Source organism: Gossypium hirsutum, chromosome A11 (assembly GCF_007990345.1).
Source record: "Gossypium hirsutum isolate 1008001.06 chromosome A11, Gossypium_hirsutum_v2.1, whole genome shotgun sequence".
NCBI lineage: Eukaryota > Viridiplantae > Streptophyta > Magnoliopsida > Malvales > Malvaceae > Gossypium > Gossypium hirsutum.
The window spans coordinates 13,351,855-13,374,288 of record NC_053434.1 but is presented as its reverse complement, the minus strand read 5'-3'; the positions used below and the strand labels follow the sequence as shown (position 1 = coordinate 13,374,288).

Sequence of the window (22,434 nt, the reverse complement as noted above, 5' to 3'; positions counted from 1 at the left end):
AAATTAGTTAATGATCTATATTAATTAAATAATAAGATAAATTAATCTGAAATTTTCAATAGTTGCTTCGGCAACGAATGTGACATCCTGATGCCTTGATTCTGTGATCAAGTCGAGTATGGGGTGTTACAAAATTTGGCTTAAGTACCCACTACACAAAATTAAAATTAAATAAAAATAAAATCAGATTTTTTGCTAGTTCTAGTTTTTACAAAGTTAAAAAACTCTGATAAGTCATTGACTATTTCTCAGTTTCTGATTCGACCCCAATTTTTTAATTGTGCCGCAAATTAATCATTTTTTGCTCGTTTGTTACTCATAACATCCCAATTGCATTGTTGACATGATTAATACATAAAATTACTAATTTAACAGAGAAAATTCAAGAATTAACCTATTTAAACGCCAAAAATCATCCCAATTTAACATGTAGTTTGTACCACAAATACTGCGCTTGCATCATCATATCTTCGGAAAATAAAACTGTTCCCAAATCTGAAGGCAGAATCTCAAAATCTTCTAAGACACCTGATCATGGTGTAGAAAAGAAACCTGCTCCCAAAGCCAAAGGCATCACTTGTATATCCTCTAGGTCAACTGATTACTTCGCTGGAATTCCATATGAAAAGTCATTGGGGAAATTCATCCCACAAGATGAGACGGACAAACTGATATTGAAGCTAGTTCCAAGGTTACAGGAACTGCAGAATGAGCTACATAGTTGGACTCAACGGACAAATCAGAAGGTTAAGCAGGCTATTTGTAGGCTTAACAAGGACCAAGGTGAAATTAAATCAGTGAGGCAAGAGAAGGAAGAAGCAGAACAGTTCAAAATGGAGAAGAAAATCATGGGGGAGAGCATCATGAAGAGGCTGTCTGAGATAGAGTTTTCCTTGAATAACACAACTAATCAGGTTCGGGATGCTAACTCTAAAGTTCAGAAGCTTGAGGTGGAGCATTCGTGCTGAAAATGGAGATTGAGGTTGCTAAATTGCAGGCTGCAGCATCAGCTTCAAGTTGTCAAGAAGCATTGGAAAGAGAACAGAAAGCACTTAAGGATGTTCAATCATGGGATACACAAAGGAGCATGCTTTTAGAGGAGCTTGCATCAGAGAAGCAGAAGGCAGCTGAGCTGCAAAGGAAAGTGGGCAAGGCTAAAAGATCCTACAATCAAATTAAGGTATGTTTCTCCTTGAAGAAATTTACTCATTGACTTTTGCTAAATAAGCCTTGCTCAGCATATGGTTCTACCTTGTTAAGCCAGTATATGGCTCTTAACTAAATGGATTAGTAAGGTTCTAGAATGATATGGCTGAGGAGAAGATGGGTTATCAAATTAAAAGCCACCAAAAGAACATGATAAAGTATAAAGCTCTAACAGACCATAAAAATTGTAGAAATGTTTTGGACCAACCTTCACTCTTTCTTGCAAATCATCATGAAATTAGTTGAAGGGATGGCATTGCAAATACCTTGTCAGGTTGTCCATTCTCAAGTTTAAGCCTGTAAGACAATTTTCAACAGTATTAGGCTAAATCAGCAACCTAATCTCTAATGTGCTGAATGAACATATTTGCTTGGATTATGTTGGAAATCGACTAAATTTGAGGATTAGAGGAAAAATAAGTAGGAATAGAAAATATTGTTCATAATTACAAAATCAGATACCATCAATGCTCGTGGCAACTTCTCGTCTTAAAATTTTCCATCCCCGTTTATAGCAAAAAGGCATGAAGGTGCAAGAATAAGTGCACTTTGCTATTCATGCCTTGAAAGCAAATTTAACTCTATTCAACTTATATTTCTCATAAGAAACAACGAAATTTTGCAGATGCTATGGAAACGGGAGAGGGTGACAATGGAGAAATTTCTTGCACAGGCTGCCTCCATAAGGAAGGAAAGAGAATGCCGTGAAGCTGCAGGAAAAGTAGAGGAGGATAAGTTTAAACTGAATGCAGAAAAAGATATGCAGAAATGCGGACAGGAGATTTTAAAAAGCTGAAGAACAAGTTATCCGAGTTGAAGATGAAGTTGGATTCGTCAAAAATAGCTGTGCTTTGGAGAGACACTGATGTTGCCAGTGGTCAGTGCTCTTCTGTCGATGAGAGCAGGGGCGAAGCCAGAAAAAAATTTGGGGGGGGCGCGAAGGAAATTTTAATTTTTTATAGTCTATATATTTATAATTTTTAAAGGATTAAATTGAATTTTTATAATTTTAGGGGGGGCCAAAGTGGAATTTTACCTTTACTAATTTAAAATTTTAAAAAAATCTAAAGGGCCTAAATGAAAATTTCCCATTTTAGGGGGGCCGGGGCCCATGCCTGCCCCCCCCCCCCGGTTTCACCCCTGAATGAGAGGAATCAGATTCCAGTTTTCTCTAAAGGGGTGGTTGACATCAACGATTATCCCGGGAGCAGAGGTTTGAAATGGGAGCGTGAGTGTGTCATGTGCTTATCAAAAGAGAAGATAGTGGTATTCCTTCCATGTGCTCATCAGGTCCTGTGTCAACGGCAATGAACTCCACCATAAACAAGGGATGAAGGATTGCCCCGTTTGTAGGGCCACAATTATTTTTCTGAGCCAATGGCCATATCTCCCTTAACCATTTTGCTAGACTACTACAGTAGCAAGAGCAGTGACTAAATAGATGGTTGAGAAGGTTCTCTATGGATGTCCACCCAAACTAACTGTACTTTTTGTTTGCTTTGGGGTCTTTAGGATTTATACCGATAGTTCAAAACTATGAAAAAGAGGTAAAGAGAAAGAGAGAAAAGTTTATAGCTCATAGCCATATTGTACAGTTGGTTCTTTTCCTTGAAGTAATCTAGTTGAGCTTGGCATTAAAACATTCTTCAAGTATTTGTTAATTTTTAGCCTCGAAGTCTCGATTTTGTTCGTATGATTAGATTACTTTCAGGTGAAATGTAGGCAACCAAACTGACCAAGCAAAATCATGGATGTGTAGAGTATCAAATACAAGAACTTAGAAAAATAAAATGAAAAGTCAGGGGCAACATGAATCTGTGACAAGTTAGTTACATGGGAAGATTGTCAAAGATTTTGATCCCTGTTCTGACAGGTTTGTTAGCAACAGTCTGTAAGGTTTCTTCTGTTCTGTTTTGTGTTAACTTTTTGATCCTTCATGCCCCACATAAAGACCGAACCTCAAATGAATGCAGCAGAACCATGTGATAATTCCAGCTGCATGCACCATAAATGTTCAGATAAGATTTGCACCTTTGGACTACTTCAACTACCACCTGCAGGACAGGATATGGTGACCAACTGAACTTACATATATTCCAATATTCTGTAACTGCAATTATAAAAAACCTCACCCTTTCTTCTGTCTATCAAATTTTATTTGATTTATTGAGGATAAATAGGAAGGAAAATTTTTTAGGGGAGAGACAAGAGAAACAAAGTTTTACTGTCAGCTAAGGTACTTTCAAACTTAACAAATATCATGATAATAAGTTAATAAATATGTATTAATTGCTAATTTTTCCCCAACAAAGGGTCAAGATTATTTGAACCACAAGTTAAATGATATAAAAATGTATATTCAAGTCTTCAATTAATAATTGTTTCGAGTTTAATCCTTAAACAATTTCAAATCTTCGACTCATTTTAAAAAAACTTTTCATACCTATAATTTACATCTCCTAGGGCTAGAGCTTTCTTTCCTTAAAATCACTAACAAAATTATTACATGTTAAGCTCAACTTCTAAATTTTCTTAAGCAAGAATTAGAATTATGTTATTCTCAAGTGTGCTATTTGTTCACCGAAATTGTTTTTCAAATAAAAATATATAACAAAAATATGTTACTGTTTTATTTTCACTTCCGCACGAATTACATCCCTTAATCTTTGTCAAAAAAAATTTTAAAATATTTACTTATTAAAATAGATTCAATCAAATCTTTAACCAATAAAAATCACATATCAAAATTAAAATTCGAATCAAAATGATGGATGAATGGCACAGGCTGACTTATGCTGAAAAACAGATGCAATGGAATATCTTAGAAGGTAGATTTGGGTTTGGGGACTCTCAACCCCAACAGCAAGTTGACTTTGCTCTAATTATTCCATCTCCTCTTCCAATCAAATAATTAACTTTTCTACATGATTGAACCATAATAATGTTTTAAAACTGTGAAACTTGCCATCAGAGTGAAGACCATAAAATGTTGCAGCCAAATATGATGTGAAGGGAATCATCTCCCAACAAAAGAAGGCCTTGTGGCAGAAGCTGTCAATGCGTTTTTTTTCTGGGATTTTAAAGTGAAATCCCTAAGAAACAAGGGAAGTGAAGCATGTCATGCATTTGGCGTCTTTCATGATAACAGCAAATCCCAGCTTTGCACCTCCTTAAATATATTTCTTCTTCACCTAAAACACTTAATTATTTATTAGATAGACATACTTTTCATGGATGCCACATTTTTAAACTTCTGGGTCACAATATTTTTTTAAAAATATATCTATATGATACAGGCAGGCCTTACTGGATTGGGGATCTCTTATCAAACTAATAATACTATTGCTTGCTAGCTGGGTTATGTATTAAAAAATGTCTTTTTCAGGTTTCAATTCTGCATAATAATTATAAGAAAAAGATTAATTTTTTTCCTTATTTATAATAGTGAATGGGAAAGTTTAAGGCTATAATACTGATGAGAAAGAAGCTGTTATTGGGAGGCATCAATCCAATTTCACAAGGCTTTAGGCTTCTCCATTTATGAATTGCATGCCGGCTTTCAAAATAAGATTTATGGTTTGAAGTTAGTTGGCTTTGCCCTCTTTCCACTATTTGATGATCTCCCATAAATTTAGTTCTTTTTTTGATAAATTTATGGTTTTAATTAGTTTTTGCATTTTAATTCACTAGTTCTATTATTATTAAGTTAATGTGAAATTTTAATTTTAGAATATTAATTTTTAAGTCTATATTATTACCTAAAATTTGTTTTAATTAATGTTTGATACTATTACAATTTATCTAAGTCGTTAATAAATTAGATATATTTACCAACCATCAACTAAAAACCTCATGCATTTTTTAACAAACGTGTGGTTGAAAAAAATCTATTAAGGGTGAGTTTGGATGGGCGGTGCGCTTAGCTGCGGTTAGTGTAAAAACAGCGGTGGCGGTGAGATTAGATACTGTAGTGATACTGTAGCGTGAGACAAAAAGTAAGTTAAACGCACCGCACCGCAGTCGATCGCCCATCCAAACGAAGCCTAAGTAGTCACTATAATTCCAAATATATGGGCTTTTCTTGAATGATTGGACTTTTATGGGTGGTAAATTGATTTAATAACTAAATGATGTCATTAAAATAAATTTTACGCTTGATAAACATTTATTTAATTTTTTATAATTTAAAAGAGAAAATTATTAAAAAGGAGAATTAATGTGTATGATAAAACAAACTTACTACTATAAGCAACTAAATTGTTTTAGCAATATTAATAATTAAATGATCTCATAATCTTTAAATCTTTAAAATTAAATGATAAAACAAATTGCATTTGTTTATTTTCACTAGGGAGCAGTTGGAAATGTTCCCTTACCCTCCCTCTCACTGTCTCTCTCCCTGTCTTAAAAAAAGCTTGAAGTCACATTCAACCCTTGCCTTTCTGCCACGTGTCAGAAAATCCTTCCCGGAAGACTCTCCCTCTAATTCCACCCTCTGACAGAAGAAATCCGAGACTCCAACTCATTTTATAAACTAATAATCATCTTTCCCCCCATTTTTATGTAAACACCACTCTGCAACTCTGTTGTCGTCTCATGCAATCTTCAACTCCTTTACAACCCATTTTGTTTACCGCTCACTTATCCACCATGCTCGAACTCCTTAACAAGAGAATCAAGCGCCTCTGTTCTCCCCTCCGGTGGCCGATTCGCCGCCGGTCTAGGTCTGTGGTTGTCATCAGAAGGCTTGGAAAATTAAACTCCAAGGCTCGTACTGATAGTATCACCAAGGATCCTGCTATTGTCGTCAATGGATCTTCAAAAGTTCACCAAGATGGCCATTTGGGTGGTTTAGTAAACTCGTCGAGACCTATACGTGTAGCGACTTTCAATGCTTCCCTGTTTTCTATGGCTCCTGCAATGCCTAAAGCAGATAAGTCTTCAAGTTTTGACTATGACAATGGTGGTTTTGTTGATGGTGGGCGCTCCATGGATCTTGGTTTACGCGCAAAGTCTACAAATGATCGCCCGAAAAGTATACTAAAGCAGTCTCCCCTGCATCCGAGTTCCATGAACAACAAAGAGAATCTCTCCCAGCAGAAAAAATTCGTGAAATCCAAGTTAAGGGTGTCTATCAATTTGCCAGATAATGAGATTTCTTTATTGCGAAATCGACAACTGAGCTTTGCGGAAATGGGAAAGGATGGCTCTTCGAGTGCTGCTGCGGGTAAAGCTTGGAGAGGTAAAGCCCCGTTGAGATCAGTAGTGAGTTTTCCGACGAATATGGGAAACGGAATAGAAGGTTGCGAGAGTTATAGAAGCAGAAAGACAGTGCTTGAAGTCTTGAGGGAGTTAGATGCTGATATATTAGCTCTGCAAGATGTGAAAGCTGAGGAAGAAAAAGCAATGAAGCCATTGTCTGATTTAGCTGCTGCTTTGGGGATGAACTACGTATTTGCTGAGAGTTGGGCACCTGAATATGGCAACGCCGTGCTCTCCAAGTGGCCCATTAAGCGCTGGAAAGTGCAGAAAATCTTTGATGATACAGATTTCAGGTCATTCTTCTATTTTGTTCTTCATTATACATAAAGCCCTTTTTTCCTCAATTTTCCAGTTCTTGATCTAATCTTAATTGTATCATCTAAATTATTTTAGTTCAAAAAGACCCACAAATTTAATTCATCAAAGCTTCCTTCAACTCTGACCAATTCAAATGTCAAACAGTTTTGAAGTCAAATACAATCACATGCTTACAAGAGTTCTCATACAACAAAAATCTGTAAGCATGTGATTTTGTAATCATTTCAGGTTTTCAGCTAAGTTGTTTTTTAGCTGCAGGTTATATTTTTCATTTTGCAAAATTTGTTTAGTTTTTTTTCTTCTTCACATATGAGATAACTTCCTAGCTATGATTGAGTAATGGAAAGTTTATCATTCCAAGTAACACTCAACCTTAATTACGTATGAACTAACTGGGGTGTATTTAGGGTAGAGAGTAATGCATGTCACCAAACACACAGTTTTTGGTCATGTTTTTTCTAGTGGGAAAATGATCAAATTATGACAAAGATCAGTAGTTAAACTATAGCTGTTAGTATTTACTTAAAAGTGGAGAAGATATAGTGGTATATACTATTCTGCTTTATTTTTTGTTTGTTTCAGTGGAAAACAAAATCATGATTTGAAAGTATATTGAAGTTAGGTGAGATGATTAATGCTATATCTGCAATACCGGTAGGCTTTGTTAATAAATCATTACCTTATTGAGAAGGACTAATGAAACACAATGGAAAGAGACTCCTCTAAATGTATACAATTCTTAAACACGACCGAAATGTATGAATTTCCGTTTTTTATTAGTTATGAACAAAGCTTGGGATTCATTTTCTGACTTGCTTGGGATTTTCAATGACAGGAATGTGTTGAAGGCAACTATCGATGTACCCGAGACCGGAGAAGTTGACTTCCATTGCACACACCTTGATCATCTGGATGAAATCTGGCGCATGAAGCAGATAAACGCAATAATTCAATCAAATGATGGTCCACACATTTTAGCTGGTGGCCTCAATTCCTTGGAAGAAACCGATTACTCCAAAGAAAGGTGGACCGATATTATAAAGGTATACAGACGGTTTCCTGAACATTATCTGTCAGGATTTTGAATTGCATGTTTCAATTGAACTTGTCTTTTTATAGTATTATGAAGAGATGGGGAAACCAATACCAAAAGTTGAAGTGATGAAGTTTTTGAGGAACGAACAATACACTGATGCTAAGCACTTTGCAGGGGAGTGTGAGCCTGTAGTTGTGATTGCCAAAGGCCAAAGTATAAAGTCAATTCTCCTTGAACTTCTCACTCCTAGCTGTTTACAGAAAATTCAATTAAATTCACTCATTGACATGACATGAAAATTGCTTCGATTCAATGCAGGTGTACAGGGAACGTGTAAGTATGGAACTCGGGTAGACTACATACTGGCATCACCAAATTCACCATACAAGTTTGTTCCAGGGTCGTATTCGGTCCTGTCATCAAAAGGGACTTCAGATCATCATATAGTAAAAGTTGATATGATAAAAGTAAATGATAATTTTGAAGAAAATGTCAGTAGAAAGAGACGGCAACCAAAACAGAAACAGAAAGTTTTAAAGATTACAAATGGTTCTCCTTCTCCATTAAAATGCATGTGGAAAACACACACATGAGATGGGATACCTTCTTTTTTTCTTTTACCTTTTGTTATTGTTCAATATTAACTCTAGGGGACAGATGGTTTTGAATCTGCAGTCTTAATGTGCTTTGTATATCATTAACAGCTTAAAATAGAAACGAAAGAGTGATATCAAGTTTATTCATATAGTTACTGAAAAGATAATCAAATTAGTAAAAAGAAATTGAGTGCTTAGCCTATTGTTACTGAATTCTGATTACTATTTGTTCTTTATATACCTGGATACCAGACACTCTCGGCATGATTATGATTATAGATCCAAATCAAATAGAAATATGAGAACCATTGAACTGACAATCCTATATAAGACAGCCAAAAGGCAGTAATTTAAGGAGCAAGGGCTGCACTAATTATTGAAACTTGATGCATTATTTCACATGGTGGTGGCCGAAAATGGAGTCAGTCGTTGCCATATACTTAATGAGGGTATTGGGGTGTCAAAGAAGTCATCAAAACCAGGTTATATCCATTGGATTTGGATGTTCTTCATCGATGGTTTCCACAGTTTCCAAGACTCCAAGAAGTATCGAGTGTAGTTTACTTCAGTGGTTTCTCTTATTTACCTTTCCAAGATTAAGCTCTCATTAAGAAACAAATCCTTTGGCTCTATACTCCATAATGTTGAGTATGTTTTACTTTAAATTTGACTGACAATTAAGAAATAGAAATGTTGACCCGATGAGGCCTTCCAACTTGCAAGATCTATTCTTAGCCTCGAAAATCGAGGTCCATCCAGTTAAAATTAAAACAAGGCCTCAAATTTAGACCCAAATTCAGGCCAGATCTCTGAGAATGAACTAGGCACACTTTACACCTATGACCCTAAGCAAATTAATACTTTCTTATAGACATGAGACATTTTAGCTCATGTTTAAGACAGTGAGCTTCACAAATATTGTTGATCTACTATGAGATGCCACATTGCAAAAGAACAACTACCACTTTATGGTCTTATGTGTTCATTTCACTTTCAGGCACAGCAGATTCAATTCAACCATCTTCAGTGATCATCAAGCTATGCCTCCTCGGTACATACGAAATGCAAGTCCTGGCAACTGCAATGGGTGCACTCTACTCACTCTCAAATCTCAAGAAGCACATTGCTGAATTGAAAAAGTATGTGCAAGACAAGCATCGCCCGTTTTCTTAACAGCTTGCACCAGCATGAGCTGCATAGTTCTGCGGCGTGCCACCCGTACTTTCTGTTGAAAATTGTGTGATTTGCTTTTGCAAATATGCAAACCTTCAACTGTTCACAAGAACAAATCTATAAAGAATAGAAGCCATCAAACAGATTTATTTGCATCAAATTCTATATACGCATCCTTTAGTAGTATAATAGTACTCAAAATTAAGTAAAAGCAACAGAGCTTGCAGAAAGCTACAAATGGACTAATGGAGCAACAAGGTCTAAAAATCAAATTCTTGCAATAGCCTTTGTTACATAAGTCCAAAACTCCATGCTACAGCACTTGGTAAAAACATTTTATACAAGAAGAATTTTCAAAAAAACACAGAACATCATTTAATTGATGTGCTAGAGAAAGTTGCTATACTGTACACCATTAAATACTTGCAAAACGTGGCACCATTTATATACATACATCTATATATCCTATATCATTTGAATTCAAATGAACCTAGCTTGATTGTAAATCTATTGTATTTTTACAACAGCAGATGCAAATTGAACTAGGGAAGCACCATTGGAGAGAATACCAATCAGGGAAGCACCATTGGCGAGCTAAATGATCCTATTATGTTAGATTGTGCTTATCAAAAACTTTCTATTCAAAAAACCCTGAACTTATCCCTTCCTCCTTACTGGTAGAATGATGACTACTTTCATAAGTAAACGTCCGATAACCAGCTGAACTTGAGAGCTGACTAGAGCCATTACTGCTTATAGATTTCTCAATGTCACTTCTATGAGCTACCAGAGGAATAGGCCGCTCAGGGATTGAGGGAACAGAAATGTCTGTTTCGAACATTTTAACAACCTGATCCATGGATGGCCGGCATAGTAACTCCGGATGAGAGCAAAGAACTGCTATCAACACATACTTCTCCAGAACTTCTGGTGGCCCCAACTCTGGCATGCCATCTTCAATAACATCTAAAGTTCTCCCATTCCTCACCAATGACCAGGCCCAATCAGCCACTAGAGAAGGTTGATTGTCATCACTCATAGTGAGCGCCTTCTTTCCACTCAACATCTCAAGAAGCACTACACCAAAGCTATACACGTCACTCCTCTCAGTCAATTGCCCATACAATGCATACTCAGGGGCGACATATCCCTTTGTTCCAGCTACCCTCGTGCTCAAATGTGTCATCCCCTCTGGTGTAAACTTTGCAAGACCAAAATCTGCTACCTTGGCCTCAAATTTCTCATCCAAAAGAATATTACTCGCTTTGATATCCCTATGAATGATTGCTGGTTGTGCCCCATAGTGCAAATAAGCCAGTCCTCTAGCTGTCCCTAGTGCAATCTTTTGACGAAGAGGCCAACTAAGTCTCCTTTCCATGGAATCAAACAGATGATCATGTAAACTGCCATTCTTCATTAAGTCACAAACAATGATCCTCTGATGACCCTCTAATGGGGTCGTGGGCGTAGCTGTACAGTATCCCCTTAAAGCAACAAGATTCACATGCCTAACACTAGCAATAACCTCAACTTCATGAGTAAAATTGGCATCACCAGCCGCAGAACAATTCTTGAACCTTTTAAAAGCAACCTCAGAACCATCAGGCAAGTAACCCTTGTACACATTCCCATAGCCTCCTTTCCCAATCATGTTATCTCTAGAGAAGTTCCTAGTAGCTTCCTTAATCTCATCGAACGTAAACTTAACCAAATGAGTACTTTCACTAAATGAAGCCAACCCTGAACTACCTAAACTACCCATCTCAAGGCTCCTGATCCTATCCCTCCCTTTCTGCCTCTTTGAATCCTGATATTTGCTATAAACAAACCAAGACCCACCAATCAAAACAACTAAACTGACACCGACCCCTATTAACACACCCAAAATCACACCTCTTTGCTCACTCTTACCTTTGCCACCATGATTATCACTGAGCTGAATTGAAAATATACAAGAGGCCGTACCTTCATCTGTTGGTCCCAAGTAGTTGGCAACAGCAGCTGCATAAATAGACGGGTAGGCCGAACAGTCAGAGACGTTTGCAGTCGAATTATCCGTCAAGTACAAAGTTTGCAAATTGGACAAGCTTGTAGTACAGGAAGCACAAGCGGAACCCTGCAAGGACTGGTTACAATTGGAAACGACGTCGTCTAACGTAGTGTTGGGGATCAAAGCTTCGAATTCAACCTTGGTGGTTAAGTTCATGCAACCTTGGGAAATCCAAGCAGTTTGGAAACCGCACGAGAAACGGATGTCGAAGTCGGGGACGAGGGACTGATAAGACTGCCAACACGACTCGGAGGTGTTCGCAGGCGGAAAGAAGTAGCCGGTGCGCCTGAGGTAGTCGGAGAGGAGGAGACGAAGACCCTGGCGGATGTGGTGGCACTCCATGGAAGAGCGGGGTCGGCTGGAGTCGGAGAAGACGGGGCGGAGGATGGATACGTTTAAGGGACATGATGAAACGTCGACGCTTTGAGCGAGGAGAGATGGGAAGGAAGGTAGGATGAAGAAGAGGAAGAAGAGAAGATGAAGGTTTAAGAACATTTGGCTGGGAGAGAGGTGTGTTACTCATTGAAGGAAAGAAAATACGAAAAAAAGTGGGAGTTGTTGGCTTTTTTGCCTTTTGTTTATTTATTTTAATGTTGACTTAAACCTTTGAATATTCGGGGTTTTTTACCCAATTAAATTAAAAAAAAATTAAATACCCAAACGATTATATACTAAAATCATATGTTTTTTTAGGAGTCCCGCCTATTTGATATGTGTAATAACTTTTTTTTATATTAAAATATTATTATTTTATTTTTATTAAAAATATTTAAATTTATATACAGTTAAAAATATAATTAATGGGTCAAAATACAGGTAATAAATACTCGACACAGGTTGCGCCTGTCAGATAGGTGTGTATGGTCATGTCTGACAGATAGGCGTGACTAAAAATATTGTTTTAATTATTTTAAAATTAATTGTTAGTAATTTAGGATTATGTTATAAATTGTTATGTTTGTAATTATTTTAAAATTAATTTATTAGTAATTTAGGATTATGTTATAAATTGTTATGTTTAGTTTAGTATTTGGTGAGCTTAGTAATGTAAAATTATTTTGTTAAATATTTTGTTAGTAATTTATTATAAATTATTTTATTTTGTGAGTTTTTAGTACTGTAAATTTTTTTAAAAATAACTTTATAGTTATTTTGTTAGTAGTTTATGATTAGGTTATAAATTGTTAGTGTTTTGTGTTTTGTTATAATTATTTATTTTGTTAGTAATTTATGAGATTAGGTTACAAATTGTTAGTGTTTAGTATAGGGTTTTGTGATTTTTTTAGTAATATATATTTTTTAAAATAATTTTATAGTTATTTTGTTAGTAATTTATGATTAGGTGTGTTTAGTTTAGTGTTTTGTGATTTTTTAATGTAATTTTATTTTATTTTTATTTATTTGATAATTTTTATTGATTTATTAAAATGTGGGTTTTTTACTTAAATAAATTTTAAAAAAATTTAAATACCCAACTAGGGAAACAATAAAGCACCAGTCGCGCCTATGGGCCCTACCAGTTGCGCCTATCTGACAGGCTCAACCAGTCACGCCTGTCAGATAGGCGTCACTTGCCCATATCATTTTCGTATTTCTACACGGGTTATATATCGACTCAAGAAAAAATATTTTACTATAAAAAAAAAGACAAAAAATAATATTTTATTTTAAAAACAAAAAAAATATTTTAATATAAAAAAAAGTTTTGCGCCTATCAGATAGGCACGACTTAAAAAAAATATTATTTTCGTATATAATTCAACTGAGAAACTATTTGGGTATTTAATTTTTTTTTTTATTTGGGTAAAAACCTATTTCACTAGATTTAGAGTAATGGTACTGTTGACATTCAATACTCATAGATTTAACCTTCATTTTTCTAAATTCTAAATAAAATTAGGTTTATTATAATATTTATTATTTTGTAATAAAATAATAATTTTTAAAATAAATTCAAATCTTACAATAAAATAATAATATAAATTAAAGTAGATAAAAATTAGACGTGACTTCAATTGAAATGATAAAATTGAGATAATAAAAATCATGATGTACTTTTTTTATTTTTATATAAAAATGCTTCTAAAATAATATTTATTGTTTTGTAAAATATTGAGTCTTTAATAATTTCATAACTAAATTGAGATTAAGATAAGATTATAAAATTTGAGAAAGCAAAACTAAAAACTTTGCATTAAAGAAGCTTAAATTGAATTATTAATATTTTCAAAAGGAGTTAAAGAAATCAAAATCTTTTAATTTAGGGGAGGGCCCAAAAGGGAATTTGACCATTGGGGTGGGGGGCAAGGCGCCTGCCTGCCTCCTTACCTAGGCACCTGTTAGTGTCACGGACTTAGAGTTTTCCCACGCGATCCGTGCGGCCTTAGGCAGTTTCTCTGCTCAAAACGCCTAAGTCAGCCTAACTTGTAACAAAAAAAAGATTCAGCAGCAAAAACGCCCAAGTCAACTTCACTCGCAACAATAAAGGATTCAATAGAATTTCCTTAAGATTTTCACGAAGAACAACAGAAGAACGAAGTAAGAACGAGCCTTGAAAGATGAACAAAAGCAAGAACACTTGAGAGAAAAGTTTGAGTGAATACTCTCAAAATTCTTATTAATAACTCAATGAATATACAATGAGCAAAGAGGTCTCTATTTATAGTTGAGCCTCACAGTATATCAATAGCTATAATTAAAAGCTGAATACAATTAGAACTCTAAGCTTACATAACCAGCTATATACAAATAGAACTCTAAGATTCCATAATTATATCTTCTAGAACACTTCCCATTTCTATCAGGCTCTTGAGATGGGCTTTTAATCTCTCCAATCACCGGGCCAGTTTGGTTGGGCTAAATGACCTCCCTCGAACACGATGGATCGCACCAGTTTGTCATGGTTGCGAGCACCGACGCGCAACCCATGACATTCTCCCCCACTTGTTCTAGCGACGCCCTCGTCGCATCCTCCTTATGGAACTGGTCAATCTTCCCTTGGAACTGCCACAATGCCTCAGCAGGTTCCCAACTTGCTTCGCTATCAGGAAGTCCCTTCCATCGAACTAAGTACTCATGCTGTGGTCGGTGGTACTTTCGTCTAATTACCCGATCTGCCTCAATGTTTTCTACTTCACGATCATACGAGACTTTTACCCCCATCGGTGCTCGTTCGGACTTGCCTCAATTCGGATCTTCTTGATCCTCATGAAACGGCTTAAGCATGCTTACATGGAAGACTGGGTGTACTTTAAGTTTTGGTGGCAACTCCAGCTTGTAGGCCACCTTGCCCACTCTCTTCACAACTTTAAACGGCCCTTCATACCTTTGCACAAGACCCTTGTGCAAACCAGTATATCGTAAAATCAAGTGTAGTTTAGCAAGGACTGAGTCACCCACTTGAAATTGTACATCCCTTCGGTTCTGATCGGCCCACTTCTTGCTACGCTTACTTGCCTTGTGTAAACAAGCTCTAGCCAAGTCATTCTTCTCTTGCCAATCTTTTGCGAATCTATAGGCTGCCGGATTTGGTCCTGTGTAATGGGTCACAACAGCGTTGGGTGTGAGTGGCTGTTGACCCGTCACTATTTCAAATGGACTTTGATTCGTGGTCCCACTTTGCTACAAGTTATATGAAAATTGGGCCACATCCAGCAACTTTGACCAATCCCTTTGTGTGGCACTCACATAGTGCCGAAGATACGTCTCCAACAGTGCATTTACTCGTTCAGTTTGCCCATCGGTTTGTGGATGCATGCTCGTGGAGAAGTTCAAATCTGAGCCCATTGACTTGAACAACTCCGTCCAGAACCGACCAGTAAATCGACCATCTCGATCGCTGATAATAGATAGTGGCAGTCCCCAATATTTCACCACGTGTCTAAGGAATAACCGAGCTGCTTTCTCAGTAGGGCACTCTTTGGTCGCTGGAATAAAAGTCGCATACTTTGAAAACCTGTCCACCACAACAAGAATACTAGCAAACCCGTCAGACTTAGGCAAACCAATGATAAAATCCATGGATAAACTCTCCCATGGCCTTTCTGGGACTGGCAGGGGTTGAAGCAAGCCGGCTGAAGTCTTTAACTCAACCTTGTCTTGTTGGCACACTAGACAAGTTTTCACATAGGTTTCCACATCAGCACCCATGTGAGGCCAATAATAGCGATCCTCCAAAAGGGCCAAAGTGCGATGCATCCCTGGATGGCCTGCCCATTTCGAGTCATGACATTCCTTCATGACTTCCTTACGGAGTTTCCCATAATGGGGCACATAGAGGCGGTGTCCATGAGTGTATACTAGCTCCCCATCAAGCCAAAATCTTCTTGTTTTTCCCTCCTTGGCAAGCTCAATCAAATTTTTGGTCGTAGGATCATGGGACAATCCCTCTCGAATGCGTTCCAACAAAGAGCCATCAGGTTGACCGATTGCTGTGAATTCCATCTTTCGACTAAGTGCATCAGCAACATTGTTGGCACTTCCTGGTTTATATTCCATTGTGAAATCAAACTCTGCTAGTAAAACCTGCCAACGAGCCTGCTTGGGAGACAACTTTTTCTGGGTTAGAAAGTAACTATTGGCAACATTGTCGGTAAGGACCACGAACCTGGAACCCAATAAATAATGTCTCCATGTGCGCAAGCAGTGTACTACCGCAGTCATCTCTTTCTCTTGGACCGTATATCTACGTTCCGTCTCGTTAAGCTTTCGACTCTCGAAAGCAATTGGGTGTCCATCTTGCATCAGCACTCCCCCAATAGCATAATTTGATGCATCTGTACGTACCTCGTAAGGCTTCGTAAAATCCGGCAAGACAAGTACGGGCTCCCTCGTCATTTCTTGCTTCAATTGGTTGAAGGCCTTCTCACATTCTGGATTCCAATCCCATACCTTCCCCTTCTTCAACATGTCCGTCAAGGGAGTGGTAATTTTGGAGTAGCCTTCGACAAATCGGCGATAGTAATTTGCCAATCCAAGGAAAGATCTCAACTCTGTTACCTTGGTTGGAGGCTCCCACTCTGAAATGGCTCGAATCTTATTTTTATCCATTCGGATCTTACCGCCTCCCACAATGTGGCCTAAGAATGACACCTCTTGTTGGGCAAATGAGCATTTCTCCTCCTTGACGAACAGCTCATTTTCCCTCAAAGTCTGGAACACCTCCCTCAAGTGTCTTACGTGCTCTTCAAGCGACTTGCTATAGACCACAATATCGTCAAGGTAAACAACCACAAAACGATCAAGAAAGGGTTGAAGTACTTTATTCATTAGGGTGCAGAATGTAGCTGGGGCATTCGTGAGTCCGAAAGGCATCACAAGGAACTCATACGAACCGTACCGTGTCACACAAGCTGTCTTTGGTTCGTCCCCCTCGACTATCCGAACTTGATGATACCCCGATCTCAAATCTAACTTGGTAAACCATCTTGCACTACCAAGCTGGTCGAACAAATCTGCGATAAGAGGAATAGGATACCTATTCTTCACGGTGATCTTGTTTAGAGCTCGATAATCGATGCACATTCTTAAGGACCCATCGTGCTTCTTTTGGAACAACACTGGCGCACCATATGGGGATTTAGATGGTCTAATGAATCCCGCATCCAAAAGTTCCTTCAATTGTTTCCGCAACTCTTCTAATTCTGGCGGAGACATACGATAGGGGGCCCTTGCTGGCGGCACCACATTGGATACTAACTCGATTTTGTGGTCCACCTCCCTCTTGGGTGGAAAACTTTTTGGCAACTGAGCAGGCATTACATCTCGAAATGATTGTAGCAATTGTCTCACTTCTTTCGGGGTCTCACTAACAGACTCAGCGGTCTCTTCGATCTTCAAGGTGGCTAAATATGAGACTTCATTTCTCCGTACACCTTTAGCAAACTGAATTGCTGATAGTGTTTTTCCCTCAAAGCTTCTCTTCCTTGTCACTTTCACCATGCATTGATGTTTCGCATCTGAAATCACCATGTAATTGCTCGAAGGGGCAATAAGAGCTTTAACCTGATCAAGGAAGCTTAGTCCCACCACAAAATCATAGTCATCAAGTGGTATTACCTTAATGGATACCTTCCCTGACCAATTGCCGAGCTGAAGATCCACTCCCTTTGCAACCCCCTTGATTGGAATACTTTCCGAGTTCACTGTTTTGATCCGACCCCATTCATTATCTATCTTGAGGCCTAGTTTACAAGCAGCCTCCTCAGACATGAATAAATCAGAAGCGCCTGTGTCGACGAGCGCATTCAATTTTCTGCCGGCCACAATGATGTCTACAAACATCAAACCATGGCTCATTCTATCTTCGACACCCCCTAGTATCGATCCAAGGTTGTTATCCTCCACATCGGACTCCCCCTTTGCTTCCATAGCCTTGAGAGCGGCCTTCTTTGGACAGTCCTTGATCATATGTGGACCCTCACAGTGGAAGCACCTTATAGGCCCACTCTTTCTCTTGTCCCAAGGTTTCTTACCATCGCCGTTCCTACTGGGCCTTTCTTTATCTCCCCCACTATTACCCTTTAATCTGGGTTTAGAATAATTGAAATTGTCTTTCCTCCCACCAAATTCAGCAAGTGATTCTGCTACTGACATAGCCTTGGTGAGCTCTTGAACTCCTCGGCGCTGCAACTCTTGCTTCGCCCACGGTTTTAATCCGTCCATAAAGGAAAAGAATGCCTCTTTCTCCCCCATATCTGAGATTTGGAGCATAAGCTCGCTAAACTCCTGTACATACTCCCTCACAGTGCCTTGTTGCGCAAGCCGACGCAACCTTGCCCGAGCCTCATCCTCGGCATACTCTGGGTAAAACTGTGCTTTGAACTCACATCGAAACTCCTCCCATGTTCCGATTTCAGACCCACCACGTCTCACATCAGTGGACCTACGACGCCACCACAACAAAGCAACGTCAGATAGATACATCGCAGCAGTAGTTACCTTAGTGACATCCTCCGTGATGCCTTTGGCACAGAAGTATTGCTCGATTCCCCACAAAAAGTTGTCCACATCTCTTGCGGACCTTATTCCCTTAAACTCTTTGGGCTTGGGAACATCAATATTGGGCTTGGGTGCGGCAGCCGCTAACCCACCATTGCCTAAGGCAACCTTGTAGATTGTGAGTTCACCCTTGAGCTCCACAATCTCTCCCTTCAAGGCCACCACCATAGCCTCAATGGCATCATCTCTACCAGTCAACTGTTTCATATTATCCGTCACATACTCTTTAAGCTGCTCCTGCATGGACTGCAGCCCATCATGGAGCCTATCATCAACATCTTCAACCCTCTCCTTGATATCCCCCGTTGAACTCTCGAGAGTGACGACGCGATCCTCTAAAGCTGACAATATGTCCCTTGAGCGACTGGCTTTCCTAGCCCTCCCACGGGTATCCACTCCCTCAACTTCTTTTGACATCTTTCAACAGTGGCTTCGAACCTGGCTCTGATACCAACTGTCACGGACTTAGAGTTTTCTCACGCGATCCGTGTGGCCTTAGGCAGTTTCTCTGCTCAAAACGCCTAAGTCAGTCTAACTTGTAACAAAAAAAAAATTCAGCAGTAAAAACGCCCAAGTCAACTTCACTCGCAACAATAAAGGATTCAATAGAATTCCCTTAAGATTTTCACGAAGAACAACAGAAGAACGAAGTAAGAACGAGCCTTGAAAGATGAACAAAAGCAAGAACACTTGAGAGAAAAGTTTGAGTGAATACTCTCAAAATTCTTATTAATAACTCAATGAATATACAATGAGCAAAGAGGTCTCTATTTATAGTTAAGCCTCACAGTATATCAATAGCTATAATTAAAAGCTGAATACAATTAGAACTCTAAGCTTACATAACCAGCTATATACAAATAGAACTCTAAGATTCCATAATTATATCTTCTAGAACACTTCCCATTTCTATCAGGCTCTTGAGATGGGCTTTTAATCTCTCCAATCACCGGGCCAGTTTGGTTGGGCCAGTTTGGTTGGGCTAAATGACCTCCCTCGAACACGATGGATCGCACCAGTTTGTCATGGTTGCGAGCACCGACGCGCAACCCATGACATTAGTAGGTGGTGAGTTACGAGTATTGATTTTAGTTGAGAGAGCATTTTGACTTTGGAAGGGAAATAGGGAAGTGGGTTGGGTTGTTCAAATTTGGGTTCTCCTCTCAGTCCTCCATTATTTTCAAAATCCCACCAATCATTTTGTCTTTTCTTGGAAGAAATCACATGAGCCAGTTGCCGTCATTATTTTACAAGTAAGGTCAAAGATGAAGTTGGACTCAGAAAGGGATTACAGAGTTGAAGTGATGTGTATCCTACTGTTTTCAAGCCGCATGCTATGATGCAACACATACAAACCACCAACACGTAACGTGGTGAAAATACTTAGCGACTCCCTTTCCATGGGAATTCCATTATAACATATAATGTTTTAAATAATTGTTTTTTTATAAAAATAAAATAAATCTCAACTTATTTTAAAAAATTTGCTTGTCATATGACACGTGTTATACTTCAAAATTTAAAGTTGAATTGAATTGAATTGTTTTTTATTAACATCTTGTGAAAACTTCATGTTAAATAACAGTTTTTCATGAATTTGATAAGTGACAATTCAACTTATCATTTTTTAAATAGAGAAATTTTAAAGTGTGACATATGCATATATAATAAAATGTAAAAAGGGCATTTACTCCCATGGTTTCAAGAATGCCCATTTATTTCATAAAATTTGAAGAAAATTTACCAATAATAAATTTGTGTGAATTTCAAGTTGATTGGTAAGAAGTTTAAAGTTCAATACTTAAATTTAAAAATTTTAAATTTATATTTAATTTATTTATATATTAATGTTAAGATGAACTCATTAAATTATCTTTATGTGAAAATTAGTCACTATTATTTAAAAGATTGTAATGAAAAATGAATTGGTTCAGATGTAAAACAAAATTTTAAAGAAAAACGAGATGGATATAAGTTATGTAAGCAATTTATGTTATGTGGACATGTAATTTAATCTAAATAATCTCTACTTTTGTGTGTTTGTTAGTTAGAATTAATTATCTCTTGTCCTTAATGCTATTGGTAAGTTAAACCGTATGCATAAAGTTATATGGTTGTTTATTGATAAAATAAATAATTTCAATGAGTTTCCTTTTATAGTGATCAACAATGTACAACGTCAATAACTATAATTAATTTATTAAAAAAACTAAAATTATCTTTACATTGATGATCAAACTCAATAATCAAAACTAAAATTTTACCTTTGCCTAGACTCTCACTATATTAATTTTATTATATTTTGTTTTGCAATCTCTTTTTACATATTTTTAAACTTAATTCTAGTTTTTATTTTAAAACCAGTTCTTTTGTTTTTATTTTAGGGTTTGTATTTAGTACACTAGTAATATAATTCTTTTATTCTACAAACAACCTTAAAAAATTGACATATATCTCTTTTTTTAAAATATTATATACAAAATTTATATTTTTTGAGTAGAAATTTATTTTTGTAGGTCTCAACAATTATACACTGACCATTGATTGTCAATTCAATAATAAGTTCAATAATAAATAAAATATTTTAAAATTTATAAATCAGTTCAACTATATATTTTTTGTCTTTATTTTTATTTTTTATTTTTACTAATTTTGAATCATTTCTTTTAACATTGGTATATTGATGGATTTTCAAACAGGTAGAGGAACACAGACTTTCATAGGAAAATCAGGCTTGGGTGAGGTGAGGTGCGGCAGACACACAAACCAACCCATCTCAATATATTACGTCATTATTTTTCAATGTTATAAGGTCCAAGGTAATGTTGGACTCACACTATACAAAGTTGAATATGTGATACATCGAAACAAGGGTTTTCTTTTTCTTATTTTTCAAATTATAATAATTTTTGGCTATGTAAGCACCTACACATCACGTCAATTTTTTTGATTTATATAATTCTCCAAATTTACATAAAAAGTTATCTCAATCCTTTATTTATTTTTGTCTTTTTTAATTTTTAAATTTATAAAAAAATTATAAAATATTAATTTTGCTCATATGAATATCCATGTGACTATTATATGAATATCGCGCCGTATAAGTAATTAATTAATTTTTATAATTTTATTAAAAATTTTAATTAATTGTTAATTTTTTATTTATTTTAAAATAATATTACAAAAAATGATAAATTTAAAAATTAAAATAATTTTTTCCATAAAATTGAAAAGCTAAATAACTCCTCTTTTCTTTCATGACCTTTATTTTCATTAAAATCTCTTTCAATTATTTTCTTTTCTTAAAACCACCATTGATTTAGTCTGAAACTAGCTTTGACCTCTTTTTTTTTTCCTAAATTAAGTAAATTCATTAATTAAAGACAAACTAGTTTTGACTTTTCTTGAAAATGAACAATCACATTATCAGCCATCAAAGAAAGAACAAATTATTGGAGCATTGGAGCTATAATTAAATCTCTAAAGAAAAGAAATATTGGGGAAAAAAACCATAAATCCATGACTGATTTATTTTGAGAATATATATTTTTTAAATATCTCAGCATGAAAGAAAAAATTGTTAACCAACCACCATACAATCCACTGATAAATAAGCATGTATTTTATTATTTAAATTAATAATCGATTTAGTATCATAAGTTAATTAGATATCAACTCAATTAAATAAATTATAAAAATGTCTTTTTATATTTAAAATAAAATATTTTTAATTTTATTTAGAAAAAAATAATTTGCATATGGCGATAAACATTTGGATTGATAAAACTTTAACT

General features: G+C 36.5%; 4 protein-coding genes across 4 annotated transcripts; 2 read left to right on the top strand and 2 right to left on the bottom strand.

Annotated features, from left to right (window-relative positions):
* The first annotated feature begins 223 nt into the window (after positions 1 to 223).
* LOC121209759 (putative E3 ubiquitin-protein ligase RF298) lies at positions 224 to 2,846 on the top strand. The gene is made up of 2 exons (XM_041081106.1): positions 224 to 1,180; positions 1,832 to 2,846. Exons 1-2 carry the CDS (start codon positions 971 to 973, stop codon positions 2,000 to 2,002), a joined length of 381 nt encoding a protein of 126 aa, XP_040937040.1. The 5' UTR covers positions 224 to 970; the 3' UTR covers positions 2,003 to 2,846.
* Positions 2,847 to 5,628: 2,782 nt separating this feature from the next.
* LOC107922994 (uncharacterized) lies at positions 5,629 to 8,615 on the top strand. Its single transcript, XM_016853194.2, has 4 exons — positions 5,629 to 6,761; positions 7,622 to 7,829; positions 7,906 to 8,035; positions 8,141 to 8,615. The coding sequence occupies exons 1-4, from the start codon at positions 5,803 to 5,805 to the stop codon at positions 8,413 to 8,415; spliced, it is 1,572 nt and encodes a 523-aa protein (XP_016708683.1). The 5' UTR covers positions 5,629 to 5,802; the 3' UTR covers positions 8,416 to 8,615.
* Positions 8,616 to 9,839: 1,224 nt separating this feature from the next.
* Positions 9,840 to 12,184, bottom strand: LOC107923604 (probable LRR receptor-like serine/threonine-protein kinase RKF3). The gene has a single exon (XM_016853788.2). The coding sequence runs from the start codon at positions 12,134 to 12,136 to the stop codon at positions 10,229 to 10,231; it is 1,908 nt and encodes a 635-aa protein (XP_016709277.2). The 5' UTR covers positions 12,137 to 12,184; the 3' UTR covers positions 9,840 to 10,228.
* A 2,640-nt stretch (positions 12,185 to 14,824) lies between these two features.
* On the bottom strand, positions 14,825 to 19,057 carry LOC121209973 (uncharacterized). Its single transcript, XM_041082023.1, has 3 exons — positions 17,077 to 19,057; positions 16,295 to 16,719; positions 14,825 to 15,262 (listed from the first exon to the last, which is right to left on the bottom strand). Exons 1-3 carry the CDS (start codon positions 19,055 to 19,057, stop codon positions 14,825 to 14,827), a joined length of 2,844 nt encoding a protein of 947 aa, XP_040937957.1.
* Between the last annotated feature and the right edge of the window lie 3,377 nt (positions 19,058 to 22,434).